This window comes from Tinamus guttatus, unplaced genomic scaffold, assembly GCF_059628265.1.
Source record: "Tinamus guttatus ecotype Peru unplaced genomic scaffold, ASM5962826v1 Tinamus_guttatus_pri_ptg000197l, whole genome shotgun sequence".
NCBI classification, from domain to species: Eukaryota; Metazoa; Chordata; class Aves; order Tinamiformes; family Tinamidae; genus Tinamus; species Tinamus guttatus.
The window spans coordinates 5,513,408-5,538,962 of NW_028288731.1; the positions used below are offsets into that span (position 1 = coordinate 5,513,408).

General features: G+C 39.7%; 1 protein-coding gene across 1 annotated transcript; it reads right to left on the reverse strand.

Annotated features, from left to right (window-relative positions):
- Positions 1 to 24,781, reverse strand: HIBCH (3-hydroxyisobutyryl-CoA hydrolase). Its single transcript, XM_010212243.2, has 12 exons — positions 24,620 to 24,781; positions 23,422 to 23,506; positions 22,597 to 22,677; positions 22,108 to 22,160; positions 13,512 to 13,590; positions 10,182 to 10,327; positions 9,632 to 9,718; positions 8,198 to 8,256; positions 7,329 to 7,410; positions 4,272 to 4,391; positions 3,272 to 3,305; positions 1 to 130 (listed from the first exon to the last, which is right to left on the reverse strand). The coding sequence occupies exons 1-12, from the start codon at positions 24,764 to 24,766 to the stop codon at positions 15 to 17; spliced, it is 1,089 nt and encodes a 362-aa protein (XP_010210545.2). The 5' UTR covers positions 24,767 to 24,781; the 3' UTR covers positions 1 to 14.
- Between the last annotated feature and the right edge of the window lie 774 nt (positions 24,782 to 25,555).

Here is a 25,555-nt window from a genome sequence, read left to right on the forward strand (position 1 = left end):
TTTAAGCTTTGCCTTTACAGCTGGAGATCATCGTTTCCCAAAGGCTTGAAGCAGTCGTCCACAAATTCTTCGCTGACTTCTTCTAAAGCAGCTGGTTTCCATCTCGGGGCCTGGTCTTTGTCAATCAGCACTGTCAGGGGAAGCACAAAAACACAGAGGTTACTTGTAAGCTTTTTCCAGGTAAACGGTCCCAGACTGACGAGCGCTCCCGGCCAGCGCGGCCCACGGTGCACGGAGAAGGGCAGGCGGCCCCTGGCCCCTGTGCTGAGGAGCAGTGGCCAACACGAGGCTGCTGGAGGCCGAGGGCAGGTGAGGCTCGTGCAGACCACGCGTTGGGAAGCCCTGCGGCTCCTCTCGGTGAGCTGCTGCAGCTGCTCCAGGCAGAGCTCATCCCAGCGGGCTAAGCTAGGGATGGCGGTTAGCGGAACCGTGCACAGCATCTGGATCTGAAGCCCAGAAGGAAGCGTGTCCAACCTCACCCCTGATGACAGCGGCATCTTAAAGCTGAGCTGCATCCTGAAAACACATGAACTTCTCTGGCATTTTACCCCTGTGGTTTATAAGCCAATGAGCAGCTTTGTTTTGAACACCAGGTTCTTGAAACATCAGATGCTAGGCCCCTTCCTGCTGCTACCTAAGTTTGTTTTCTTTAGCAATAAATCTTACAAACTTGGCAGCTCATCTGTTGAAATTACAAAAATGATTACTATTGTCTAGGTTAAAATATTTAATTTTTTAATAGGATCCTGAAAATATTCCCTTTCCTCGTGTGACTTCCATGTGTTTCGTGCGGCTTGGGATGGAAATATCTTGTTCAGCGTAAGAATGGAACAAAAACGCCGAAGACTCTCTAAGGTAGGTTAAGAGAAGCTCACTAAGAAAAGCCCCTGAACACTGTCCCTGCATTTAGGGCTTGTTCTTGTGTGTGTTTGGTAACTAAGAAGCCATCCTGCCATGCAGCAGGAAGGGCCTCTCTTGCAAACCTTGGCTGGGCATGAGCAGGACCTGAGGCTGACCCATGGCCGAGGTTGACCCATGGCCGAGGTTGACCCATGGCCCAGGCTGACCCACGGCTGAGGTTGACCCATGGCCGAGGTTGACCCATGGCCCAGGCTGACCCACGGCTGAGGTTGGTGTCACGGGCGCAAGGCGCCTCCAGGCACAGGCCGGGCTCCGCAGGTCCCGGGGGGACTCCTCGAGGTGGTAACAGGCTAACTGAGACATCCTCGTCCCCTTGCGCAGGTGGGATTGCAGGAGACTGTATGTGTTGAAGCACTGACTGCAAAACACCCCTCTTGCACCACGCAATGAATGCACAAAAATGCCAGCTGTTGGTATTTACCCAGAGCCACGCGGTTCCTGGAGCCTGGGTATTATTTTATAAATCAAGACAAAATACAGGCACCTAAACCTTCAAAGAGCCTCTTCACTGTTTTAAAAGAAGACTCCGTGCTGTGGTTAAAGCATGATCTGGGTATTTCAGGCTTTAGGGGTTTTTAGCTTTTAATAGTGACAGCCACAAGCACACAATGGGGAAGGGCTGTTTGCCAGCAGGTCTGGTAAAAGCAAAAAAACTGCTGTGAACCTGAGGTCAAGTTTTAAAATCCTGATGGGTCACTCCTAAGTGAATTACTTTCCTAACATACCTAATAAACCTATTATTATCTTGAAGCAGATAAAAGTTATTACAAGCAATACCTGACCTAAGGCCATTGCTGCTGAAAGACAATCTCAACCAATATCTGATAATTAGATTCTAGTTTTATTTAGGGGGAAAAACAAATTTTGTATGTCTTGAAAGCCTTCCTGGTAGGCAGGGATAACAAACAGCTGACTCTCAAATTCTTGACTACATTCTACCACTTTATTCAGGATGGCTGCAGAGTGCTTGGGCATCTTACTTTCTATGAAAGACAGCCAAAGACAGGACGCTCAGCACCCTGCTGGATCTTCTTTTTATCCAATGGATTACAACTAAATTTAAACTTATCTTGTGTCAGATTTGGCACTGCTTTAAAACATTGCTACATCATCCTATGCAAAAGGGAAGCTTCCCAGCTGTTGTTCCTTGCAGCCTTTTTAGTTTATGAGCAGTTTGTGCAGTTTACTTGTCACATGGTGACACAGTAATTTGTTTTTGGCCTCTGCCTCATTCACAGATGGTTTAATGACTTTGTGCCTTACAAAACTGAGAACTGGATTTGGTCTCATCTGACTCTGAGTCTTTGAGGTTTGTCACTTCTCATATAGTGAGTTGTGAAAGCCTGTACAGTGGTAGGCACTATATCCTAGGAATGGCATCTTCATAAAGCCTCTTTCCTTCCACTACTCCTTTCTAGCACAATAAAAAGCATGCAGGTCTCAACAGACTGAACTGAACAAAACTTCAAAGGAGTCTGTACTAACAAGGACTAAAGACTATTTAAAATTGGAAACTTTCTCCATATTGTACAAACAAACCACATCTGTGATCCTTGGGCCATTTTTGCAACAGGGAGTGCTCATGGTGAGTGCTCCAACAGGGCAGTCGAGTGCACAATCCACTGCTCCAGGGGATTTTAAACTGCTGCACGAAGGCAGGGGTGAGAAGCAAGGGAGAAATGATAACAAATACTTGAGCTGTATATATGTGTGTGTGTGTATACTTATATATATATATATATATATATCTCATATATGGATTAAAAGCCAAGTCTTGTCTTGTCTTCCTGCCCGCAGCAAGTGTTTTTCTTCCAGATGTCTTGTACCTTGGAAAAGGTAATGTCTCTTTTATTTCATCGTGTGCTGCACAGGGCATAAAGAACTGGTACAGTTCCCTATAATAAGATAGCTTTTTACAGAGATACTTTGGACATGGTCAAAAGTAGTCTCAATTCTCCCAACCTGCTATACAGACACATGTTGAATTGGAGGCTTGATTTCTTGAAGCATTTTGTAGCTGGCTAAGCCAGCTATGGGGTAAAATTAAAGCTGAATACGCAAAGGATGCAGCTGCTTTTCAACTTTGCTACTATGAGCATCAAATATATTTTGAATTTTTTTTTTTTTTAAACATGAACTGGTGCAACCTTCTCACTATCTTGCTACCAGGCAGCCAAAAGACATACTAGGGCATCGAAACAAAGGAAACAACGGAGCTGCTGCGCTCGGTTAGTGCAGACAATAACCTCTACCATACAAGAAGGAAAGCCAGTGGAAGCTCACGAGTGCTCCCTGGGCTGCCACGGCGAGTCTGCAAGGCCCTAGGTGACCTTTCTGGTGTGCACCTTACCTGCTCGAACGCCTTCGTGGAAGTCATGGCCTCTCTGAAAAATACAGAAATGAGCAGTATGATTACACATTCAGTTCAGCCCTTCTTTCCCCAGGGGCTAGCCAACTTATTCTGCTTGGAGTTCTCAGCTTTCTATCAAATCCCACACGGGCTGCTCATCGCGTCCTACCTGTGCCTCGCTTGCTGAGGGTTCTAGATGCCCTTGCTTGAGATGCAGACACATCTTCTGCACTTTGTGCACTGGGGCTCATCAGGTGCCTTTCACACAGCCCCGCTACATCGGAGTTTTGCATGATGGGCTACAGGGCATGTTAACAGGGTTGGAAATGATTTAGGTAAAGAGCCACCTCTCCTTCTCCAGGAATTTTGTGATATATTCTACACACTTAGCACACCTTGCAGCTGAACAGAATCCCAGAAACAAATTTATTTCTTGAAAAAAGGCAAATATAACACTTAAATACCTACGAATGTTTCATTAGCAATGGAGCAGCAATATTAGTTTCAGGAGAGAGATGGCAAGGAGGCAGTCGGACATTACCACACCCCATCATTAGAAACACTGCATTCTCACTATTTTTTTTTCTAAATATTTACATTGAACATCAGCATTTGCTCAAACTAAGGAAAAATGAAAAACGCTCACATTAAACATGACAGAACTAATAAGGCTTCTACACGAAAGTCTGGTGAGGAATTTGTTCAAATAATCCAGTTAGTAATGCTGTTCTGCTGGAAGGATCAATGTTTCATGTGTTATCCAACCCTCTACTATAAATAGTACTCAAGGCTCTCTTTTTGAGGAATCTATCACAACACTCCTGAAAGGGCTGTAAAATTGCTCCATAACAAAAGGACTGTACCATTCCTATCCATCCATGGATAAAATCATCTCTTTCATCTGCACCTGAAAATACGGAGCTAGGGAGAAGCAAGCAGCAAGTGGGGCACCAGGGCAGGGCAGGCGGCGCGTGACGCGGCCCGGAGAAGGGGCACTCACCATGCAGGCCTGGCTCAGCCGGTATTCCATGGCCATGACGTCCCGCAGGCTCATGGAAGCGCCTTCCCGCAGCTGCCGGAGCGCCAGCTTCAAGGACGTCGGGGACATCTTCCCAATGGTCTGCGGAAGAGAGTTTATTTGCTATTCTGCTCGATTCAGACACATTTGTAAGTCGTCTTGGTTTCTGCATTTGAAGCATTGTAAAGTACAGGATTCTCCTCCCTGAGCTCGTCCATGAGATCTCTATCCCCGTTGTGTCTACACTACATCTAAAGCTCTGAATGAACTGGCATAAACCTTTCTCACTAACATCTCGGAGGTGCTGGCCACCACTCGAGGAAAGCCTGGCCCAGAACACCGAGGTCTGCACACCTGCAAAGACCTAGGAGTAAACTGCAGGGGCTGAAGGAGTGGGGAATTTCACTGAAAAGAATCCAACCAAAACGCCTGTCAAACCACGCTTCCTGTCTGGGATCGAGAGGCCCTGCAGCAATCCAGCCCTGCTTTGCTCGCTGGGAGGAAGCCTGGAGGTCTTGCCTTCCTCCTTGCAACAGAGATATAGGCCATAAACATGATGCAGCAGGCAGGACCTGCTTGAGGCACACAAATAGAGCAGATCTGCTTCTCACAACTATCAGTTAACAGCACGTCAGCACACGGGGGAAGTGAGGAGACGGAGAGGAACCTCATTAAGAAAAGGGAATCGAGCTCTAAAGCTTTCAGGGTCAAGGGGGAAAGAGCTGAATTCTTGTTTTACTCCTTCAAACATGACTGTTTTCTTCGAGTAAGACCAAATAAAAGCTCTGCATTGTTCACCCTACAATAGACATTCCCTGTTATTTGGGACATCTTTACCACTCGAATGAAAGGCAGCAGATGGTAAGATTTACCTCTTTGCATTATTTTTGTTTCAGACATTAGGCTCCTGACACACAGACTGAGATGGTAGGTTTCCAGTCATCAGCATTTTTTTTTGGCTCCCAATTAGTCCTCATCCCTCTCCAGACACCAGCTGATGCAGCAGTGACCCATTTTTGCCTATTTAAGCCAGAAAACATGCCACTGCTATACACACAGTAGCCTGTGCAAATATAACTTAAAAGCAAAATTGTTGCATTGCCATGGACAGTGTAAGGAGAGAGTTCTCTGGGTGAAATGTTGGTTCTGGGCAAAGCAAGCACTGAAACTGGAATAATCTGAAGGCAGCACTTAACTAATCTATTGTGTCTATCAGCTGCCTTATCTTGGCATATCGACGAGGCTGAAGGTGGAGGAGGCACTGCCATAAACTGAGCTGAAGGAAGAAGGAACAAGGAAAGAAAACAGGTAGGTGTTATGTAGAAAAATGAGTCACCAGTGTAGCTATAAATAAACTTTCTCTACAAAGAGGAGGAAGAGATCAGTACTAGGAAACAAGCCTGAAAAGCAGACAGGATAGGCTCAACTAGAAAGGCGACTGTGAAAATGCAAAGGCAGCTTCATAGTAGTATCTGACACCTATTCTAATGTTTTTGCCATCATCTTGATTTCAGTGAAATGATCCTGAAATCTATAAATTGAATATGCAGTACAGCTAAATTCCAGTAAGGCCCCGTGGGAAGAGGACAGAATTGAGTCCCTTACAAGCATGGCAGCTGGAACAACTGCTGCATTTATCCCCAAAGCCCATTAAATTTTCTGACTTCAGCCTCAGATGCTGAGGGTCCTCGAGAGAGGTTTGCTTTAAATTAAAACAAGCCAGCGAGCCCACCAAGGTCCCACATGTACCTCCCTTGCAGGAGATGAGGGAGCTCCCTGCTTGTTTTCCGAAACATCGAAGCATTTGTCTGCACCCAACCGCACGCTCCTGGCTGAGCTTTGACAAGAGAGCATCTAGCCAAGGTGCTGCAGGTGAGTTGTTTAAGGAGAGGGACACCAGTCTTTCGCTGCCCTGTTAGAGCAGCCTTCTGCAACGTTGTGCTCAGGGGGTGCCCTGTCCTGCCAGGAAGCTGCAGGAAAGCGCCGTGATGTGCAAACCACGTCTTGTGCCTCTCCACTGGGCTGCCTGGAGCAATCACGGCAGGGCAAACCCTCCAGGCATCGTACTTACATACCAAAGGATTATGACAGCTTTTGCTGTAATAGAAACTGTATTTTGAACACACAAACTATCCTTTATAGACCACGCTCCATTGAAAACAGATCTATTATGTCTGATTTACAGTGCCATAAAACTGTAAAATATTAACCTGGGAAAAGCTATCTGCAAATAATTATTCTTTGCGATTTCTACTAAAGCTAATCAACATAAAGAAAAACAACATTCTGCAAGGATATTACAAAATCTACAACTGATATCTAAAAATAAAATACTATCTTCTAATGCAATATTATAAAGAGAGGAGAGCCAGCCTATAGGACTGCCACTTGCACACTATCAAACCATCTCGCATAAGTTCATGTAACTATCTTCCTGCCATCTGTAACACAGGGAAAAAGTGACAGGAATTTAGTACAAGAGCAGGATTTTTCTTCCGCAAGTTCTTCAAAGTTAAATTTAAATGCTTGAATTCCGTATGATTGTAAATAATGTTTGAATGGCCCCAAGCCAAACAAATATAAGCCAGCTGAGTGCGAATACTTCAAAAGAAGAGAAAATAAAAATGTTTTCTATAAATGTCTTTGACCAAAAGTTGCCTTTTGCTTCAGTAATGAGGCTGAAGCGTGCAGCTGAATTACTGCAGTATTTCCATATTTTTGTGAGCAGTGGATACTGCCAGTCTTTGGCACATTAAAGGCAGTTCAAAAAAAAACCAAAAAAAGCAAAATCCAAAAACATTTATCCTCATGATAAACTGCTTGCTATTTACTCAAAAGAGATTTCTGAGGGGGAAAAACCAACAACATTTTCCTGGAAGTTTGTTTTTTTTCCTGTTTTTATTCTAACCCACAGACAATAAAATGAGAAGCTATAAAAAGAATCTTTTTCCCATTCAGCAGACTGCAATTTTATTCAATGCATGATAGCATTTGCCTTCTGTGGTTTCACATGTATAACAAAAATAAGAAATATATTACCTCTAGCTGCTTAATGGCAAAAGCAGAACCGTCTTGTTTCAATCTTTGAACTATTTCTTCCATGGTACCTGCTGAAAAAAGACTAAAACAAAAAGAAAGAAATCTTATATCGATAATCCAATGAATTGCTTCTATCTTACTCTTCCATATGAAATGCTGGTAACTTACAGAGATGTGAAATGGAGAGTTAGACAGATTATTTGCTTTGCTCTCAGCAATATACTCAGCTGTTCAATTTTAAGCAACTTAACTGACAGGCATGTTCTATTTAGAAATCTCTAACATTTTAAGATATCTTACTTACAAGTTCTGATATTTATCCCAAATCTTTAATTACTGCCATGTGTTTTATCTATGTTTTGTAACATGCCATTAGCTTCACTTTACTGGTTTGATGTCTGTGCCTTTCCCCCCTTGTTACTGCTGCTCTTCATGAGTTCAGCTTCTCATGACACACATCAGACCCAAACTAATCACAGAGATGGCCTCAGGCCAACGAGCACAAATGTGCTATACAATATTTCCTGGCCAACTGAACAGTTAGTCTCACAAAATCCTCTGTCCAGTTTCCAGAGAAAATGATTGTTTTAATGCGTAATAGGGCAGTTGCTTATAAGAATGATGGCAAATAAGAATAATATAAGTTGCTTCTAAGAATGATGGCTTATAAGAATCAGGCAAAATGATGAATTATTTAATACCACAATAAGTATAAAATCTAATGAGTTTCAAGTAAAGCAACCTAAAAAGAAATGTTTAAAGGACTACGTTTGAACCAACTTATCTTTTGGGTGCTGGTATTATTACTGGATTTAACTTGACATTTTCCCTCCAAAAGAGGAAAAAAAAGAAGGAAAAATCCAGAATACCTGTTAATCTTCTCCATGTGTTCATCAAGTACAAACTCCTTTTCTTGATCAATTTTGCTCTATTTAAAAAACAAACATGTATTTTACTTTGTTATTTTTGACCATCTGAAAGGTCAGCACTGAACAATTTCAGTGATTTGCAGAAATATCACAGGTAGATCGCTGGATGTTCTCTAGACCACCGTTTTTAGTGATACTCAGTTTTACAGCACGTGGTTTGAATGTTAAAGGTGTCGTGTCATGATGCAGCGCTGCTTTTGAGCGGGACAGGGTGTGCAACTGAGCGGTGCTTTGTGCATAAATCACAACTGTCCTATCGAGCTCTGCATCAGATCCACTGAGAAAGCTGGTGTAGATAAATCCCAGAAAACCTGAGAATTTAAAAGCAAGGGTAATAACTTCCAATTCAGAATATATATATATACTTTTCTTTATTACAGTAGTTTTATACACAGTGGAAAAGAAAGGACAGAACAGAAAGAATGTGCATCTCTTCCACTTTTCTCTCACCCCTTTATAAAATTCTATGTAGTTTTCTAGATTATTTGCTTTTAGTTTAGAATCATATTCTTAGAGATATTTCCTATTTTTGTGCTTTCCTCCTTTTTTTGATTTATATATTAATTTCAAGAGCCTAATTTTGATTCACACTTATTTCTCCTTTGTTTCACTTAATACTAATGCAGAATTTGCTCTTACAGCTAAATGACACACACAGTGCCATGAAGTACATAACAATTTTGTAATAACCAGTTTGCACTGGCTCCTGATCTTGATGGACAGCTAAAGAGACTGAAAGATTTGATGGATTTAAGTAGAAAGTGTGACAAATGTTTAGCCCTGCTGCATTAAAGGGTTTAGGACATAAACAGATGTTTTGTTAGCAGCAACTGCAGATGAGAAATAGGTTCCCTCTTATTCCAGCTCTAATAATCAAATATATGCAACTTCCTTTTCCACTAAATGTCATCCTGTAAAGCACTATAGTGCAATTTATAATCCATTCTATTTTGTAACTTTCCATTTTGTCAAAATGATCAGTACCATGTAAATTATGTATGCAATTTCTATGTAAAATAGCTTTCATAAAAATTTATTTTTCTAATTTATCTTCATATCAGAACTTAGTAATTCTAAAACAGAAATAAAGTGAGTAAACATTTTCATTTAAAAATCAGGCACAGAAAAAGAAAGAGGTTTGGTGAGTTCAAAATGAATAAAAGGTAGAAAGTAAAGAAAAAAATAGGCCTTTATGTTTTATTTTGACACTGTAGGCACTAGTGCTACAAATAGAGTCTGGATAGCGTGTAAATCCATTACTTTTGTAACCAGAAAACAAAGATCAGTAGCATGAAAAAAAAGAATTAGCATTTACACATATTTAATTAACAATTTTCCTTGATTTAATTTTGAGACAGTAATTAACCAGATTACCTTCGCATGGTAAGAGTCCAGTAAGTCTGCAATACTTTCTTTTGAAGGAGATTTAAGTGCAATCAAGTCTTCTTCTAAGGCAGGAAGCTGTTAAAAATAAGCAAAATAGGTAAAAGCAAATGTACTTCTTGGATTATTCTTACTATAGTAGTATATAGTAGTAGTATATACTACTACTATAGTATATACTACTACATATATATATACGTATAAACAAAGACATATATATACATACTATAACTGTACAGAACTGCTACACAAAAAAAAATAAAAAACCACAACTTTCAGCCAGATTTAAAGAGGCATCAGATTAAAACATCTGATTTAATGATGCCTGCAGCGAACAGCAGAGAACTCTGCTTGCCAACAGGCTACAGCCCAAGCAGGTGAAGCCAGCCTATGACAGCCAAAAAAAACCCAAGAAAAAAGCAGCAAGAGCCTGGCAACTGCACGAGCTGGCACTGCTGGTAAGTGCACACTGCAAATGTGCTGAAACAACTCAGCGTGTCCCCGCGGTAGCTGCCCCGGCTCGCACGGGCTAGCTGTTTACCTTTGCTGATTCTACAAAATGGGTAGCAATGCCTGCTTTTTGCACATCTCTTCCTTTTAGCCTAAATCCTGTTAGCGCAAGGAAATAGCCAATCTTTCCTGCAAGTCTTGGCAAGAAATATCCTCCACCTACATCAGGAAAAAGGCCTGTAACAAACAAAACAAAAAACAAATGAAGGGAAAACCTATTATCCTAATCATAACTATAACTCAGTAACAATTTATTCCTGGCTCACTTTTGTCTGCATGACTTATGCATGAATGTTGTATGATGTTTCTCCTTGACTTAGTTTGACATTTTTCCACCATCTAAACTCTTCCTAAAAGCGAACTATTGTAAAAACACCTTTCAAATTTTATCCTTTCCATTAGCACGTTACCAGCGTATACCAGACAACAATGTTCATTTCATTTGCCTCTAACCTTTTCCAGAAACTTTTTTAGGTGTCTGAAGAATACATGCATGCTCCCACCAAACAGAACTGACACAAAGAATTGTGAAGTAATTTTTGCAAATTCAAACTGGCAGTTGCTTTTTCTCTAAAATCTCTTATGATGATATCCTCAAATATTGAAATCATACCTACCTCTTGCAGAGAAAGCTTGAACAAAAAATTAGTCTGAGAGTTCATTAATGGACCAGCAATATTTCACTTGGCTTAGATCACAAGACTCATTGTACGTGTTATACACATGAAAAGGTTTTAAGATGGGAGTAGTGAGTGTCCTCTGAATATTCCTCTCTTTTGGACATAATCAAGGAAAAGTATCCTTAAAAGAGCTCCTCTTCAGTGTCTTCTTCCTCTCCATAGCCCATACAGGTTCCTCACTGCTGTATGTTCTCAGTCTCCTCTCAGCCCCTCCTCTGGCTCCCTTTTGATCTTTCCTAAGTTCTGCTGCCTCTCATACACTATAAAATTGTTTTTAGGAGCCCCTTCCTACCAGTTATCACTGTATTACGCTATTCTCATTCCAACCGATGTGTGTTGCCATTAACTGATTTATTCCTAATTTCATAGACTGCTGAGGCATGCAGCTCTTCTAAAATGCTGAAGTCTTGTTAGCACCTTTCAAAAGCTCTAAGCTGCATTAGATCAGCTCATCACTTACCCTCTTTTTCATCTGTAGTCACTTGCCGAACAGTTTACTCCATATTTCTCCATCTCAGTTTGAGCCATCATAAATATGTTGTTGCCAAGACTGCCATTTAATTTTATGTTTCTATTCATGCCTCCTCCTGGATTTCCTACTCCTGCAATAGATCCTCTCATTTCAAAATGAAATTTCTCTTACCAGTGCTCTCCAAAGCAAAAATGATGATTACATTACTTTCCCTGTCCAGCCAGACTGCAATCTTAACAACCTTTTCTTTGCAGTAATTAAAATACTGATGCTGCAGTACTTCTCTCCCTATCCTCCAAAAAGGTCCCTCAGATTCCAAACAGCAATCTTCATGTTGGTATTTTACAGAGTCCTTCCACAGGGCAAGACTCAAGAAAACAGTTTCTACATAAAGCTGATTAACCGGATCTAGAGGTGAATAAAACTAAATTTAATCTCTTTAAATTGTAAGAATTTTACAAGTAAGGTAAGTGAAGATGCAGCTAATGCACTTTAAACTCACTCTCTTGCATAAGTCCACTAAAGCTTCCATTCTTCCTTACTCACTCTCTTCCTGTCCCTGTTCCATAAATTCCTCATGAACCTGTCAGTACCGCTTCCCACATTTTGCTGCTTGCTACCTGTTTGTTTTTTTTCCTTTTCATCTTTCTCTTATCACCTACTTGAAAATGTTTCCTTTTGGCAGCGTTCACCAAGAACTTCTCAAATCCCTCACTTAAGTAAGAGCTATATGTCTGTTGGATTGATCAAGCTTAAAAGCTGTGTCTGGAACGATGACTTGTGTCTCAATTCTGTGACAGATGGGATCAGCTTCACTACAGTCCCAAATGTAAAACTGTTTCTGCCATTACCAACACTAAGATAAAGGTACTACTGCTATATTTCTACTTTACCTTGCAGTTGTAGCTGGAGATATGTTAGTAAATGACTTATGGAAACCTGAAAGGCTAGAGGATTATACTAAAAGTGACGATTATTATTATAACTGCACTTCACAGTGCACTTCTTGTAATATAATTCTGGATTTTGGCCTTCCAAACCCTGGGTTTTTCACATCTCCGACAAGTGAGCTGCTTTCCTATGTTTTATCTCATCTATGTCAGTTTTAAACTTCTACAAATGGGAACTTTGTCTTCCATTTTTATATGCACAGTGGCATACATACATCATTTTATATGGTGGAGTATAAGTGTATAATTAACTGCATGAAAACACATAAGCTAAATGAATTTATTGTTTTCACAAGAGAGCTATGATGCCTACTAAATAAGTGCATATACGAAAAAGATCTATTATTACAATATCTAGACAGCTAGATGTTTTAAACGTGTTATCATGGAGAAAAAAACACAGCTAAGCCCTCAAATCCAGACAGATTTCAATAGTTTGGCTTCTAAACTAAACCTAAAAGGGTTTGATTACTTTTTTCCCTAAGCAAGTTCTGAGCTTTTCCTCTAGAGATCTTCACGGTTTACTTTTGCTTAAACAAGTCCCTGTAAACATAAGCAACATATGTAAAATGCATCATCTTTGGTAACATAGGATTATCCATGTCTTTACACTTCAACAAGTAAACAAAGATGCCTTTATTGTTAGAATAATTTTACATGTGAAAATTTGTGTTTACGTTTAAAAAGCCTTAGTTTCACTTTTCCTGTAAAAAAGCTGATTAGAAATGTCATGAGTTTAGCAAATTCATGTAGTCTCATTTTTTCCTCATCCTAAACTTACTTGTTCAGAAAATTCACAGCACACTAGCAGCTAGCAGGAAGCTGCTCTAATTTCTTTTCTTGAGATATAGCACTACATACAACTCAGAGACATAATTTTTTCTATCACATCTTTAAGAGCTGACAAAGGAGTTTTAGGATCAAACATCAGAATGTGCAAGGTAAATGCGGCTGGTTAAAAAAAAAAAAAAGGGGGAGAGAGAAAACTGATCTTGCTTGCACACAGTCTGTAAAGTTGTAATGTGTCAGAGTTTGTCTCCTTAATGTTGCATATCAGCTTACGGTACAGTTAATTTGTCTTGTATTGAAATGAGTTGACAATATGTATGAGTGGAAAATCTTTAATATATGGCTATCTTCAATTCCATTTTAAAATACTTCATTTCCTCCACTTCTTTCAGTCAAACACATTTTATCCCAATTAAATGACCAATGAAACCTGAAACATTTTAATATGGGGTGATATGCTGCATACTTGCCTATTGCTGTTTCTGGCATTGCAAAGACTGTCTTTTCCGTAGCAACTCGGAAATGTCCATGAACTGAGAGGCCAACTCCCTACGAGAGGAGCACAAGCCAAGGAAACTGTCAAAATTGTTAGTAAAAATAATCATAACCATAAAAACTACACCGACTGTTTCACTACGAAATTAAATAATAATAGACTTACCATGCACACTTCTCAAAATAGATTAAAAGTTTAAAAATTTATGGTTTATGGCTCAAACACTAATAACACTTCACATGGAGTTGGTTAAAACAGAATTCAGCACTTTAAGAGTAACAGTAACAAGGGCCTAACAGTAGCAAGGACTGAAAAAAATTTTTTTTTTTATTTCTTTCAACAGTTGTTCAATAGGCAAACTAAAGAGAAATGGTTATCTGACAAAATCACTGTTACTTAGATCACTTTGGCCAAGATTATTCGGATTACTGGGCACAACTGCGACATATGGGAAAAAACAGCCTCACTCCTCAGAGCTTTTCATCATGATACACATTAACAGAAAGTGTCTGCTAGATCCTACCTGCTTACAAACACTCTCTAGTGAACATTTCACCAGAAGCTGCTTTATATAAATATGTTATTTTTCTGGTTATATGTTATTTTTCTATTTCTAATATGTTATTTTTCTATTTTTATATAAATATGATATTTTTACTGGTCATGTATGCTAAGAAAAAGATAGTAACCAGGATACTTTTTTTTCTCCATTCCAGTACTATTTTAGACATGATCAGATCAACAATACAATGTATACAATCAAATTCTCAAAACAATCTGGACCGGTCTCTGCAATTTATTGTATGATGCATTTGCTGCCTTTCAAGATGTTAATGGACAGGAAAATTAAATTCTGGGAGACCAGCTCTGGCTCTCTGCCCCCCAGTATCACCTAAAAATTCAGCTACCACGGGTAAAGTACATATGTACATCTCACCACATCATAATGAGCACAGGGAGGCCTGGCAAGGGCAAAGGTTTCAGCAAGGTGCATCAACACATACCTAGGTTTTTATGGTTTTTCTCTGACAACTGAAGAGAAAAATCTTGCTCTTAAAAACAGATACATGCCAGAGAACAGTATTTAAACAGGGACATAGTTATTTGAAATGATGAGGGTAAACTGAGGAGATTCTGTAGTGGTATCTTATTTCTTAGGGAAAAGAATGCATGAAAAGAAAGGAGGCAGATAAATATTAAAATCCAAGGAGAAAATAAGCATTCACATTCTCCTAGAAATGAGAAAAATTAACAGGAATATGAGAAGATGGAGGCAAAGATAATTCAGAACTATTTTTCCTTGATCTCTAATAAAGAGGGAAATAACGAGATGAGACATCTACACAGAGGCACAGAATTGGAGAGAAACAGTGGGACTCTTAGCAAGAAAGAATTTGGTGTTAGAAAGGAAAAAGCTGCAACAAAACCCACACGACCTCTGCAACCATGCTCAACTCTGCAGGGGTAGAGGCCTTCCATGAAGTCGCAAGTAAAACCTCTTGAATACATATAAACTTCACAAAAAATAATAATCTAGAGAGCAGAGCTTAAACCCTGACTTCCCTCTGAGCAGACAATTGACATTTGCTCTATTAGGTGGTGTCTCTCTCTCTCTCCTTCTCGTTGCTTTGTGCAGGAACGTAAAGCACATGTAATCTCTGACTCTAGTACACTGAAGTGCAGTACCATTATATAACACCAACATCTGTGTGATTTATGTGCAGGAAGTCTATCTTTCTTTCCTAGGTGGAAAAAGTGCTACCCGTTCCTTCTTATATTGCACATCAAAAACAACAGTCACTGTAGCTTCTGAAGGGAGAAGGTTATAGAGGGAGAGGAGTTTTACTTACTTTACCAGATCAGTTGTCAAACCTCTACTTTAACATACTTATTTTCAAGACAGTGCTTACAAGGAGCTCTTTGGGGAAAACATCACACACAAATCCTGGAATGTTTAGTACTTTTTTTTTAATAGATGTTAAGAGCTGTTTATATTATAGTCCGATTAACTACAAAATGAAGTGCTCTATTTGTCCAGAGCATCATATGCAGGAGCTTAGCAGGCAGCCCAACATGCCAGATGGTGACTACGCTGCAAGATCAGTAGAGAGTGAATCCTTTTTTTCTGACTTGCTTCCACAGTTTTCAACACTCTGCATTACAAAAGCAAAGCGGTGCACAAGCCAGCCTAACAAAGATTGACGACAGAAAACTATTCCCAAAATTTGAATTTATCTTTATGGTACAAGCTTCCTGCAGCTTTGAGACACAGATCTGTACAGCATACAGGCATGAGTTTGGAGAGGAGTCAGGGAGAGGAGGGGGAAAGGGAGGCAGAGAATCACTAAGCAGCTTATCTAGATTTAGTTGGACAATTACTTTTGCGCCAGGGCAGAGTTTAGAGCTTAAATTAAAACAAAACCAAGGATGTTTGAGCTTCAGTGAGTGATGACTGAAACAAATGAATGGGGTATTTAATAAGAAAGGAAGGAAAAGGTGAATCGGGCCAAGGAGCAGTGGTGTATTTCACAGTACCATCTACAAATTCCAGTTTCCTAGCCATAACGAGGGTTAAAAGAATAATGGCCATTACAGGATAAAAGTGCTATGCTAAGGAAAGTAATTATTTTTCATGAACATTTAGGTGCTATAGCTTTAAGCCACTCAAAGAAGTTCATTGAAACCTTGCAATGTATATTATTAATAATAATTAGTAAGTAAATGTAAAATAAGGTGCAGTTATTGTTTGTGCACTGCACAATAAATGAGGAGCTGTTTCATCTGTGAGTAATATCCACCTATGGACTTTATGAAAGCACACTGTTCTAATCAAAAAATCCATTATAAGTGAGCAAAAAAAAGGAGATTTTTCCAAATATGGTTCCTTCTGAAGTTTTCTTATTTTGAATTTATCTCAAACTCTCTGCCTCTGTATAAAAGCTGTACATACATTAATTAAATTGATACATTCTAAAGCAAATGCAAAAAAAAAAAAAAGAAAAAATACATCAAGACATAGGGAGAGGTGGGGGAGCTTTGTTTATTGTTTCTCCTGTTGTATTTATGTGCTTAAGTAATATCAGAAGACACCTAATTTGCAAATAAACATTTACTTAAGAGCTGCAAGGTAAGTAGATATTACTCTTCACCAAATGAAATTCTTCTGAAGTCCTCGCAAAGACAAATGGACTTCAGCTGATGCCAGAGAATAATTATGGAGCAAAGATACAAACTTAAGCTAAGCAAATTTCTCCATAAAAAACTAGATGACATCTGGCTATTTCCAATGAAAATCTATATAAGCTACTTTAATCTTTTACTGATCAAATCCCATGAAACCAACACAGGAAAAAAGAGCTAAATATTAGGTACTCAATTCACTCTTTCTGCTAGGACATACACAGAAAAAAGGAGTAATTTTTGATCTTTGTTTCAGAAAGGGTGGACGGGCAGATGTACAGGACAAGTTTTTTCTCAATTCACGGCAAAATTGTAAGAGCATGTCCAGAAGTTTGTCTGTCTCTTATTCTCTGGAACCTCTAAACAATCCTATGACTTAAATTAAAATCTTATCACGCAATAAAAATGGCACTCTGAAAATGCTTCAAACCCCAGACCGCAAATTTTCTGATGCTTCCCCATATGCAGGATAATTTGTTCTCACAGGCAAACTAAAGGAACAGAGCCTAGATGGTATCACTAAGAAATGGAGGGCACAATCACCTGAGAATGTATTCAAAGAGGGTATCTCAGTTGAGATCACATAGAAGCCAATCATTAACAGATTTTTATTTGGTAACTTCACTAGCTACCTGGATGATGGCATGATAAGGATTTATATACTTTCTAGATTACATTTTTGGAAGGCAAATACTTTGAAGGACTAGATCAGATTTTAAAACCATCTCACTTTGGAAAAAGCATGCAAAAAAAAACCAGAAACTGAGAAAACAAATCAAACACAGATTACAAATACATTTTCAATGGGACAAATGAGTAGACATTTTCAGGGGTTATAGCAACCCTGATTTTAAATCAGTTTAATCATGTGATGCTGTTGCAAAAGAGCTACTTGAGACATTGTGAAACAGCAGAGTCTCTACTAATGGGCATAAACGGAGTGAAAGGCACCCCCTCAGCCAAGATGCTGTACATCTGGGAAACATCAGCCTGATCTGCTGCACCTGTAAAAGGCAACACCCAAGCCAGGACTAGGGTTTCTGCAGGAACTAGGTGTTAGTTTCTCCTTGTGATACCTGTTAAAAAGGCTTGCTCAGCATGATGATTCCTTGGCATCCAAGGTCTGTTTAAGGAAAAAGGACTGAGAAGTGGAACAAGGTAAGTGGTGAAATGTATTGTGATTAAAAGTTTTTGTGATGCAAGGAGGAAGAGGCAAAAGTAGTAGGTTTAAGACTACCCAAAAGAGATGGCTTCACAGCAGTAGATATTTTGAGAGGCTGCTGTTCCCATGAGCTGCAGTGTATGGTGCTAGGACTGTGGAGATTGTCATTCTGCTCTGCTTGGTGCTGATGGGGCCCTACCTGAAAAAATGTCTGGTTGCTGGTAATGAACTGTAAAGTACACAAATGGAGGGAGTTCAGAAGATTAGAAGAAGGCCAAGAGACTGAAATATAACCTATGTTAAAAGGCTGAATAACTAGCCTTGTTCCTGTTAAAAAGAGACAGGTAGAAGAAAAGAACTAAGTATTTCAAAATATTCTTACTGGGCCATGACTAAGACAAGAGTATACTGAGCACACATGCTAATGCCTTAGATCAGCTATTAGGGAATTTTAACTTCTAAGAAGATTTAGGCACTGGAGCAGGATACCCAGAGACAGTGCAAAGCCTGATGTGGGGGAGTTCTGAGAACAGATTAGGTGAAAACTTGCTAGAGCTCATCTACCTGTATTTAATCCCCCTGGAAAGGTAGAAGAATAATCTGGATATTCCTTTCAGCTCTAGGCTTCTGTACAGCCCACAGCTGAACACACCGGTCTTCATAGGTCACTCGAGTGGTACTATCCCAACTAGTATTTTAAATAGTTCTCACTGCCACCTTAGGGATACTCTAACTTGGAGACAGACTCCCAATTCAAGTAAAAGCTTTTCCCTAAGGAACTGTATTACTAAGTGTGTTAAATTTAAATGCCTTAAACTAATAGGAAGCCACTGATGAACTTGAAGACCCAATTAGCAGTAAGGTTAGGAGAATATTATCTTTCTAAATTATGAATTACAAGCAACTCGCAAGCTTCCTATTATTTGGAAGGAAATTTAGGAAAATGTGAAGATGAGAAGAGTAATGTTAACAATAGGTCTGTCTAGAGGACCTAAGAGAGCTGGTAACTGTACCTAACACTTTCTGTACTGAAAATGTAACACAACAATCTCAGTATTACTTTAAATCTATTTGCACTCCTGAAAGACATTTTCTCACCCTAAAACTCAAAGCACTAATAGTTAAAAAGTGTAACATCAGAGTAGTATGACAGGACATCATATTTGCTGAAGCAGATAGTCTTGTTGCTTGATCCTATTGCCATGAAGCTGAATAAAAAGATGGGGAGAACAACACATCTACATAGTTCTTCAAGTTTTGATGAGTTATCAGAACAGCATCTGTGGAGAACAAGCTCCACAACCCCATCTATTGGCTAATTAAGTTCTCAAGAAAGCCATCTCAACCTCTAGGCAAAAATACTGAAACAAAATTAGTTCACTTCTTGGTCCAAGTTTTGCCATCAAAACCTAAGGTACTTGTGTATTTACTACCTAAACACATAACTGAGTTTCTATTATGCTATTTGACTTCTAATTGATTTCAAATCGAAACAGTGCACTCTATATGTGTAGAGCTGTAGAGGAGTATCTCTATTTTTAAGCAGTGCTCATGCTTCCTCTTCTGGGGAATAAGACTGTGATCTAGACATAAGAAGCTTAAAAGAAAGCATCTAATAGTACTATAAATAAAATGATTCCATATTAGTGCTGGATAATTGCGCTATTGGGTATTTGTATATACTGTATATTTGGATTATATTCTACTGGATAATTTCAATGGGATAGGGTATATACTCCTGGCAAGCAGAACAAGGTGACAGTATGACTAGCAAGTTCAAAGTCTATGCTTTCATGTATTGCACGTGAAAATATGTATACTGGTTGAAAGTATGCCCTGCTGTACATAGGGCATCATCCTAAGAGTGAACTTAGGTGTTACAAGTCTGAATTAAAGAGCACTTGATCATCTATTAAAGAATTAGGTTGTCTGCAACTCAAGACTTGGGTGCTGCTTCCCCTAAATTTATACTTGCTCAGTCAAAATCTACTTGCCTCCCTGAATGAGGACAACTGCACCAAACTGAGGACAAGCAAGCAGGTTGTCATTCAAATCCTAATTGCAGCTGAAGTCTAGAAGGGATTCAGTGAAATGCAGATTTGAGTGCCTTATACTAATATTTCATATTGCTGTCTTTTAAAAACTTCAAGCTCCCCTTAAAAGAAAGGCAATTCACAGCCTTAGCGCTGGCATGATCATCTGACCCACTATGCTTTTTTTTTTTTTTTTTTTTTTTCCTAATCTAAAACTAATACTTTCAAAGGACAAATTTCTATTCCTTCCTAGGCCACAATTATAATGCACCATCTATGCAGCCTTTAAAAATACATCAGCTTTCAGGCGGTTTTGGTCTTCCACAGCTACTAAGGCCATTATTCAATACACAATAAATGGACTCCCTATCTCTTATCCACAAATCTCCAGGGTTCATATCTCTGATAAAGGCCTTTACTGCAAAAAGAACTGTAAGACTAGTCCCTTTGTGCTGGAAATGAGTAATTGTGCACACTGGTTTGGTGCAGGGGAAGAAGGCTATCTAGCTGAGATCTCTGGGGCTTGGTTAGGGAGAAGCAAAGGGAAGAGAGTTGTTGCCCAATGTTTTGATCACAAGATGAAAAGCTTATAGCCAAAATGGATGAAATGATAAACAAGGGAATAGGGAAAGGGAATGGTCACAAGTGAATGGCCACATAGTGCTCAGTTGCTTTCATTCCTGCCCTAGAGCAACCTGAAGTGAATAGACTACGTGCTCATATTGCACTGACATGAAAGACAACAGTAGCCTCAGCCTGAGGCCTTGCCAGCAGTGCAATGTTTTAAGCGCAACACAGAACAAAACCCTGCCTATCAGATCCAGCCAAAAAGCGAGCAAGGCAAGCGTGGATGCGGCACGCTTTCCCTCTAAATGGCAGCATTTAATGACTGCTGAAACACAGAGGCTTTGGAGACAGTGCTTGTTGCATATTTGTCCTTTCAGAAAGTGCAAAAGAAAGCAAAATACCTCTGTGGAAATACTGCTATAGACTGATGTAACTGAAATATAAAATACTAGTATTTTGTATAGTGGAAGGTCCTCTACATTTCTGAGTTATCTATGTAACATTTTAACATCTATGTCATGTTTCAAATTCCCTAGTTCAGAAATAAGGGTTTCATTCATATTCAGGCTGTGCAAGTCTGGTGATAAATACCCTCAACTTTATATCATAAGCAAGTATGTTCAAACCAAAGACATATCTAAAAACTCTTCTTGCTGAGTAAGCTGACAGGATAAGTATTTAAGCAGTTTTTCACCATAACTGTTGTTGCTCTGGATTAAACAGTTCCTTTATATCCTTGCTTTCAGTGGTGAGAGGAGAGTACCTTTTTAAGAGCAGTTTTGAAGCAGCCCTAATTGGCAGTGTAGGAATACTTATGATCACCCCCATAAAATTCAGCAACAATATGGAAGGCAAACAGACTTTGCAGTCAAACTCATTGCTCAGAATATCTCAGAATGATTGTGTCATATATGATCCCCTGCTATGATATAAATATATCCAACAGATGTCAAACCAAAGAGAACAAGTAACATGTCAGTATGAAGAAAAGCATAGTACTGATGTTTACCAATGTAATTGGGTCTGTAATGGGCTTTTCTTTAGTCATATCTTTAGAAATAAACTGTGGCCTGGGGCAGGGAGTGGAAGGATTTTCTTACTGTGCTCTGAGTACTGTCCAGGTGAGACAGATGCGTTTCCAGACCATTTGATGGAAAAGCATAAATTCATGTTTTGAACATCTTATCAAAATTGAACTTCTGCCAAACTATAGCTTAGAATGAGATTTTTCCAGTCTTCAGACTCACCCTTACTTGCACTATTATAGTTCTAATTTTGTATATACTTTGAATGCAAAATCATTGTCAGCTCTTTATCATCTAAAAGCTGCTGTTTAAGTCTTCCAAAAACTCTCTGAATGCCATTTGCTGAAGTGACAGGATCCCGCTGTTTTTCTCCAGACTGCTTCCTCTGAGGATCTGGCAATAGCTGTGAAAGCTATCAAAAAACCAGCAGAAGCAGTAAAAGAGCAGCTATCTACTCTAAGCTACAGAGACAAAGTTCAGGTTAAGATGTTTATTATCAAATTTAATGTCTGAAATATGATGTGCACACTTTATTCAACTTGAATACAGAATAATACATTAAGACAACTGATATCACATACCACACTGGGGTATTTTACTTACCCCTCCCATTGTAATGCCATCAATAAGTGCCACATATGGCTTCTTGCAAGTGCCTAGAAGAAATACAAATGATTGCACATTTTTGGGAAGTGGACTGTGACTAACATAGTGTCATGTATACAGTAATACCTGTGCCATGTATAGAGTGGACTCTCTATTTTTTTTTCTCTTCAAGTGGATCGACAATACTTGGGGCACAAGTGTATTGTCTGTATCTAAGACTTAATTCAGCCATAACACAAATATACCTACCAAGAACCCTGGGATGAGATGAAGTACCTAAACACAAGAAACAAACACTGCATGCAAGGTACAGGAATGAGGTTACAATCCTAGTGTTGAACTTGGTCAAAAAAACCACTACTCCTGTTTCAATATTCTTGGTCTTTCATAATTAGCAAGAAAGTGGATTCGCACACAGAGCCACTGTTATGGGGGGGGCGGGGAGGAAGAGAAACTTGAGAATTTACTACAATTTATTAAACATACCAACAGCATAGTTCAGGGTATATTCTTCTCTGAAGAAATCTTGTGCCAGACTACTTGCAAATTTTCCTGCATCCGTGATGGCTAAGAATGTATAAGATAAGTTGATAAGATATGTATAAGATGGCTAAATTAAAATTCTAAAGATAATAGTAAACTTAGGATAAAATATTTTTAAAAGTATGAAAATCAATATAGCCTGGTAACATTTTTTCCCTATGGCAGTCAAACACTAACTTTATCCTAATGTATTCTATGTGAGTAAATTATTTAATCAAAAATGACAGCAAAATTCCAAATCTGAGTCATTATCATCATGCTGGGGGTTGTCACATACCTCTGCTATTTGTTTGCCTAGGATTTAAAACTGTTCACTTCCAAAGTTTGGAGATTTACTACAGCTCAGAGCTACAGAATAACCGTGAATCCATGGATCACTGTAGTCAGCTCTGTATCTGAACAATTAAACATCAGATATACACATTATTCAATAGGAGTAGAGCTGCCTATTGAAACTCACCAAACTGCATGCAAAAAAGCTGTCAGTAATGAAAATCTGTGATGGTAAAGTAGAGGCAAGATTCTGTTCTTTCCTGGGATGGCTGCTTCCCACTACCCAGCTATTCATTAACAAATCAGTCTTTGCTTTTGTATACCATATTCTACCTGCTGCCTCAGACTAGTAACTAAATCTGCACATCAAGGTGTGACAAGCCAGTGTAACTAATATCTTACTGCTGTGCACCTGAATCACTAAATAAAGGAAATCAATTCTAAATTGGTAACTGGGAAACCTATGTCAAATACTCTGAGGATAACAGTCCTTACCTCTGATGTCACCTCCAGCACAAAAAGCTTTTCCTCCAGTTCCCTTTATAATTATTAGAAAAGTTTCAGGATCTTGCTCCCATGTCTATAAGGAAACAAAACACCTAGGATCCAAATCTGTGCAACAAATTCTTTCTCCATATACTGCCTATAATTCTTTCACCTCTTCAAAAGAGCAGCTTGCCCCATGCTTCAACTTCAGTGATAAACTAGTTTGCAACATACATGTTTGGGAATTTGACTTACGCTTGGGTTTCATTACTGCTATTCAACCTCCACATCACGGATCAGCAGAGCTGCCTCGTGTTTCAGAAGAATGCCTATGTGGCATTCCCAATCCCTGATGAAATGCTGGCCTCCTTAAAACAGGGCCCTATAATCAAAATGGGAGCTTGATGAAGGGGCAGAAAGCTGGGGATGTGGAAGATCTATTAATTATGTTTCAGGCCAGATAATGAAAACTGTGTGATTCTAAGATGTGAGCCACGAAAAACAATATTCAAGTTACTGACAGGACTTGTCAAAGTGACTAGAATCAGTGCCTGCTCTCTGCAAACTTTCATTTTTTTGGCCACATAGAAAGGCTAGATCTCTTTTTTTCTGAACTAAATCTGACCTGAGACTTCAACAGCAATGCAACCATATCAAGATTAAAAAACAAGTTGCCTTAGGATTTTTCTTTCCCCTGAACTGTACTTATATTTTTGTCAAGGACATTAAGATAAAAGGAGAGAGATTTCTATGTACTAGTTATTCATACATTATGCCACCTTTATGGCCTTTTTTCAAATAAGGCTCAGCACTGCAAATTACTTCTTTAAATATACTTCTAAGAATGCATAATCTTTCAAAAAAAAATGCAGGCAACTATCCAACAAATACTAATAAATGTGACTGTGTGCATATGATAAATAATAACATTAAATTTAAAGGTACTATTTGCATGCACAAAACTTCTCATACTTTAGTTGCCTGTAGACCTCAGGCCTCTGACTCCATAAAGTTGTCCTTTAAGGAATGAAACCAACAGTACCTTGTACCCTAACGATTTGTACCTTTGCCTTGGGCACCCAACCAAGTGGTAACACTGCTGTACAGTTTGCGATATGTGCATACTGACTGCATGGAGGCTGCTGAATTTTACTATTACTAGTTGATAACGTACATGTGTTGGCTGGGAAAGAAAAGATCTACTAACCTTTATTTGTGGATAGATTTGTCGGACCATAGAAAGATTTACTGCATTGAGAGCCTTGGGTCTATTCAAAGTTATTATTCCTGCTCCTCCTCTCTTTTCCAACAACACTTCAGCTGTAGAATCTGTATGCTTAGACATTTTCTGCATATACAGAAGTTAACAAAGATGACAACATTAGATATCTTAAGTATGTAAAGTAAATGCTTACAAGTGTGTTTACATGTTCCCAAAATAATGTAACGTGAAATGTCTGTCTTCGAATTTTACACTAAAGTTTCCCCACTCCACCTCAAGATGTATTGGTGTGTATATATATATATTTTTAAACTCCTTTGTTTTGCATGTCTTGGGGGAGCTGTGGGGCCCAACGGCTTCCAACTTGGCCCAACAAAACACTCTTCTTACCACATGCTGCAGGATCACCTGCAATCTGCTGAGCGGCTGCAGTCTGAAATGAGAAATGCGACGTGTAAAGGTGAGTAAAAGCATAAAACAGCTGTCGGTTACCACAACGCACGCGCAGAAATACAAAAAGAGACACCGAGTCGGGCCAAGTTTTTGCCAGGTCAATCTCTCCAAGCAGCTGTTTTGCGTTCGGCGCTTGTAGCACACCGCGCCTCGAGTTGTGTTTGGCAACGGGCCAGCCAGAGGCCGCTGCTGGGCCCGCAGGGACGGGACGGGACGGGACGGAACGGAACGGCCGGCGCCTCCCCGCGCGGCTCCGCGTTACCTGCGCGCCGGCCGCAGCACCCGCGCCGCCATGGCGGCCCCGCCGCCGCCGGAAGCGCCGCCTCGTTCCCGCCGCGGCGCGAGCGCCGCCTGGCGGCCCGGGGGGCCGGCGCCAACGGCCCTCCCTGCCCCGCCCTCTAACGGTCGCCGCGGGCGCGTTACAAACGGCCGCGTTTCGCGCGTTTTCACCTTGTCGCCGTAAAATGC

Excerpts from the sequence above, each read along its gene's own strand:
- HIBCH (XM_010212243.2), bottom strand. The coding sequence starts at position 24,766 with ATGCAGAAAATGTCTAAGCATACAGATTCTACAGCTGAAGTGTTGTTG. Across the intron at positions 13,591-22,107 it reads ATGGCATTACAATGGGAGGG|GGAGTTGGCCTCTCAGTTCA; the intron begins GTAAGTAAAATA and ends CTCCTCTCGTAG. Across the intron at positions 4,392-7,328 it reads TTGCCATTAAGCAGCTAGAG|ACCATTGGGAAGATGTCCCC; the intron begins GTAATATATTTC and ends TCTCTTCCGCAG.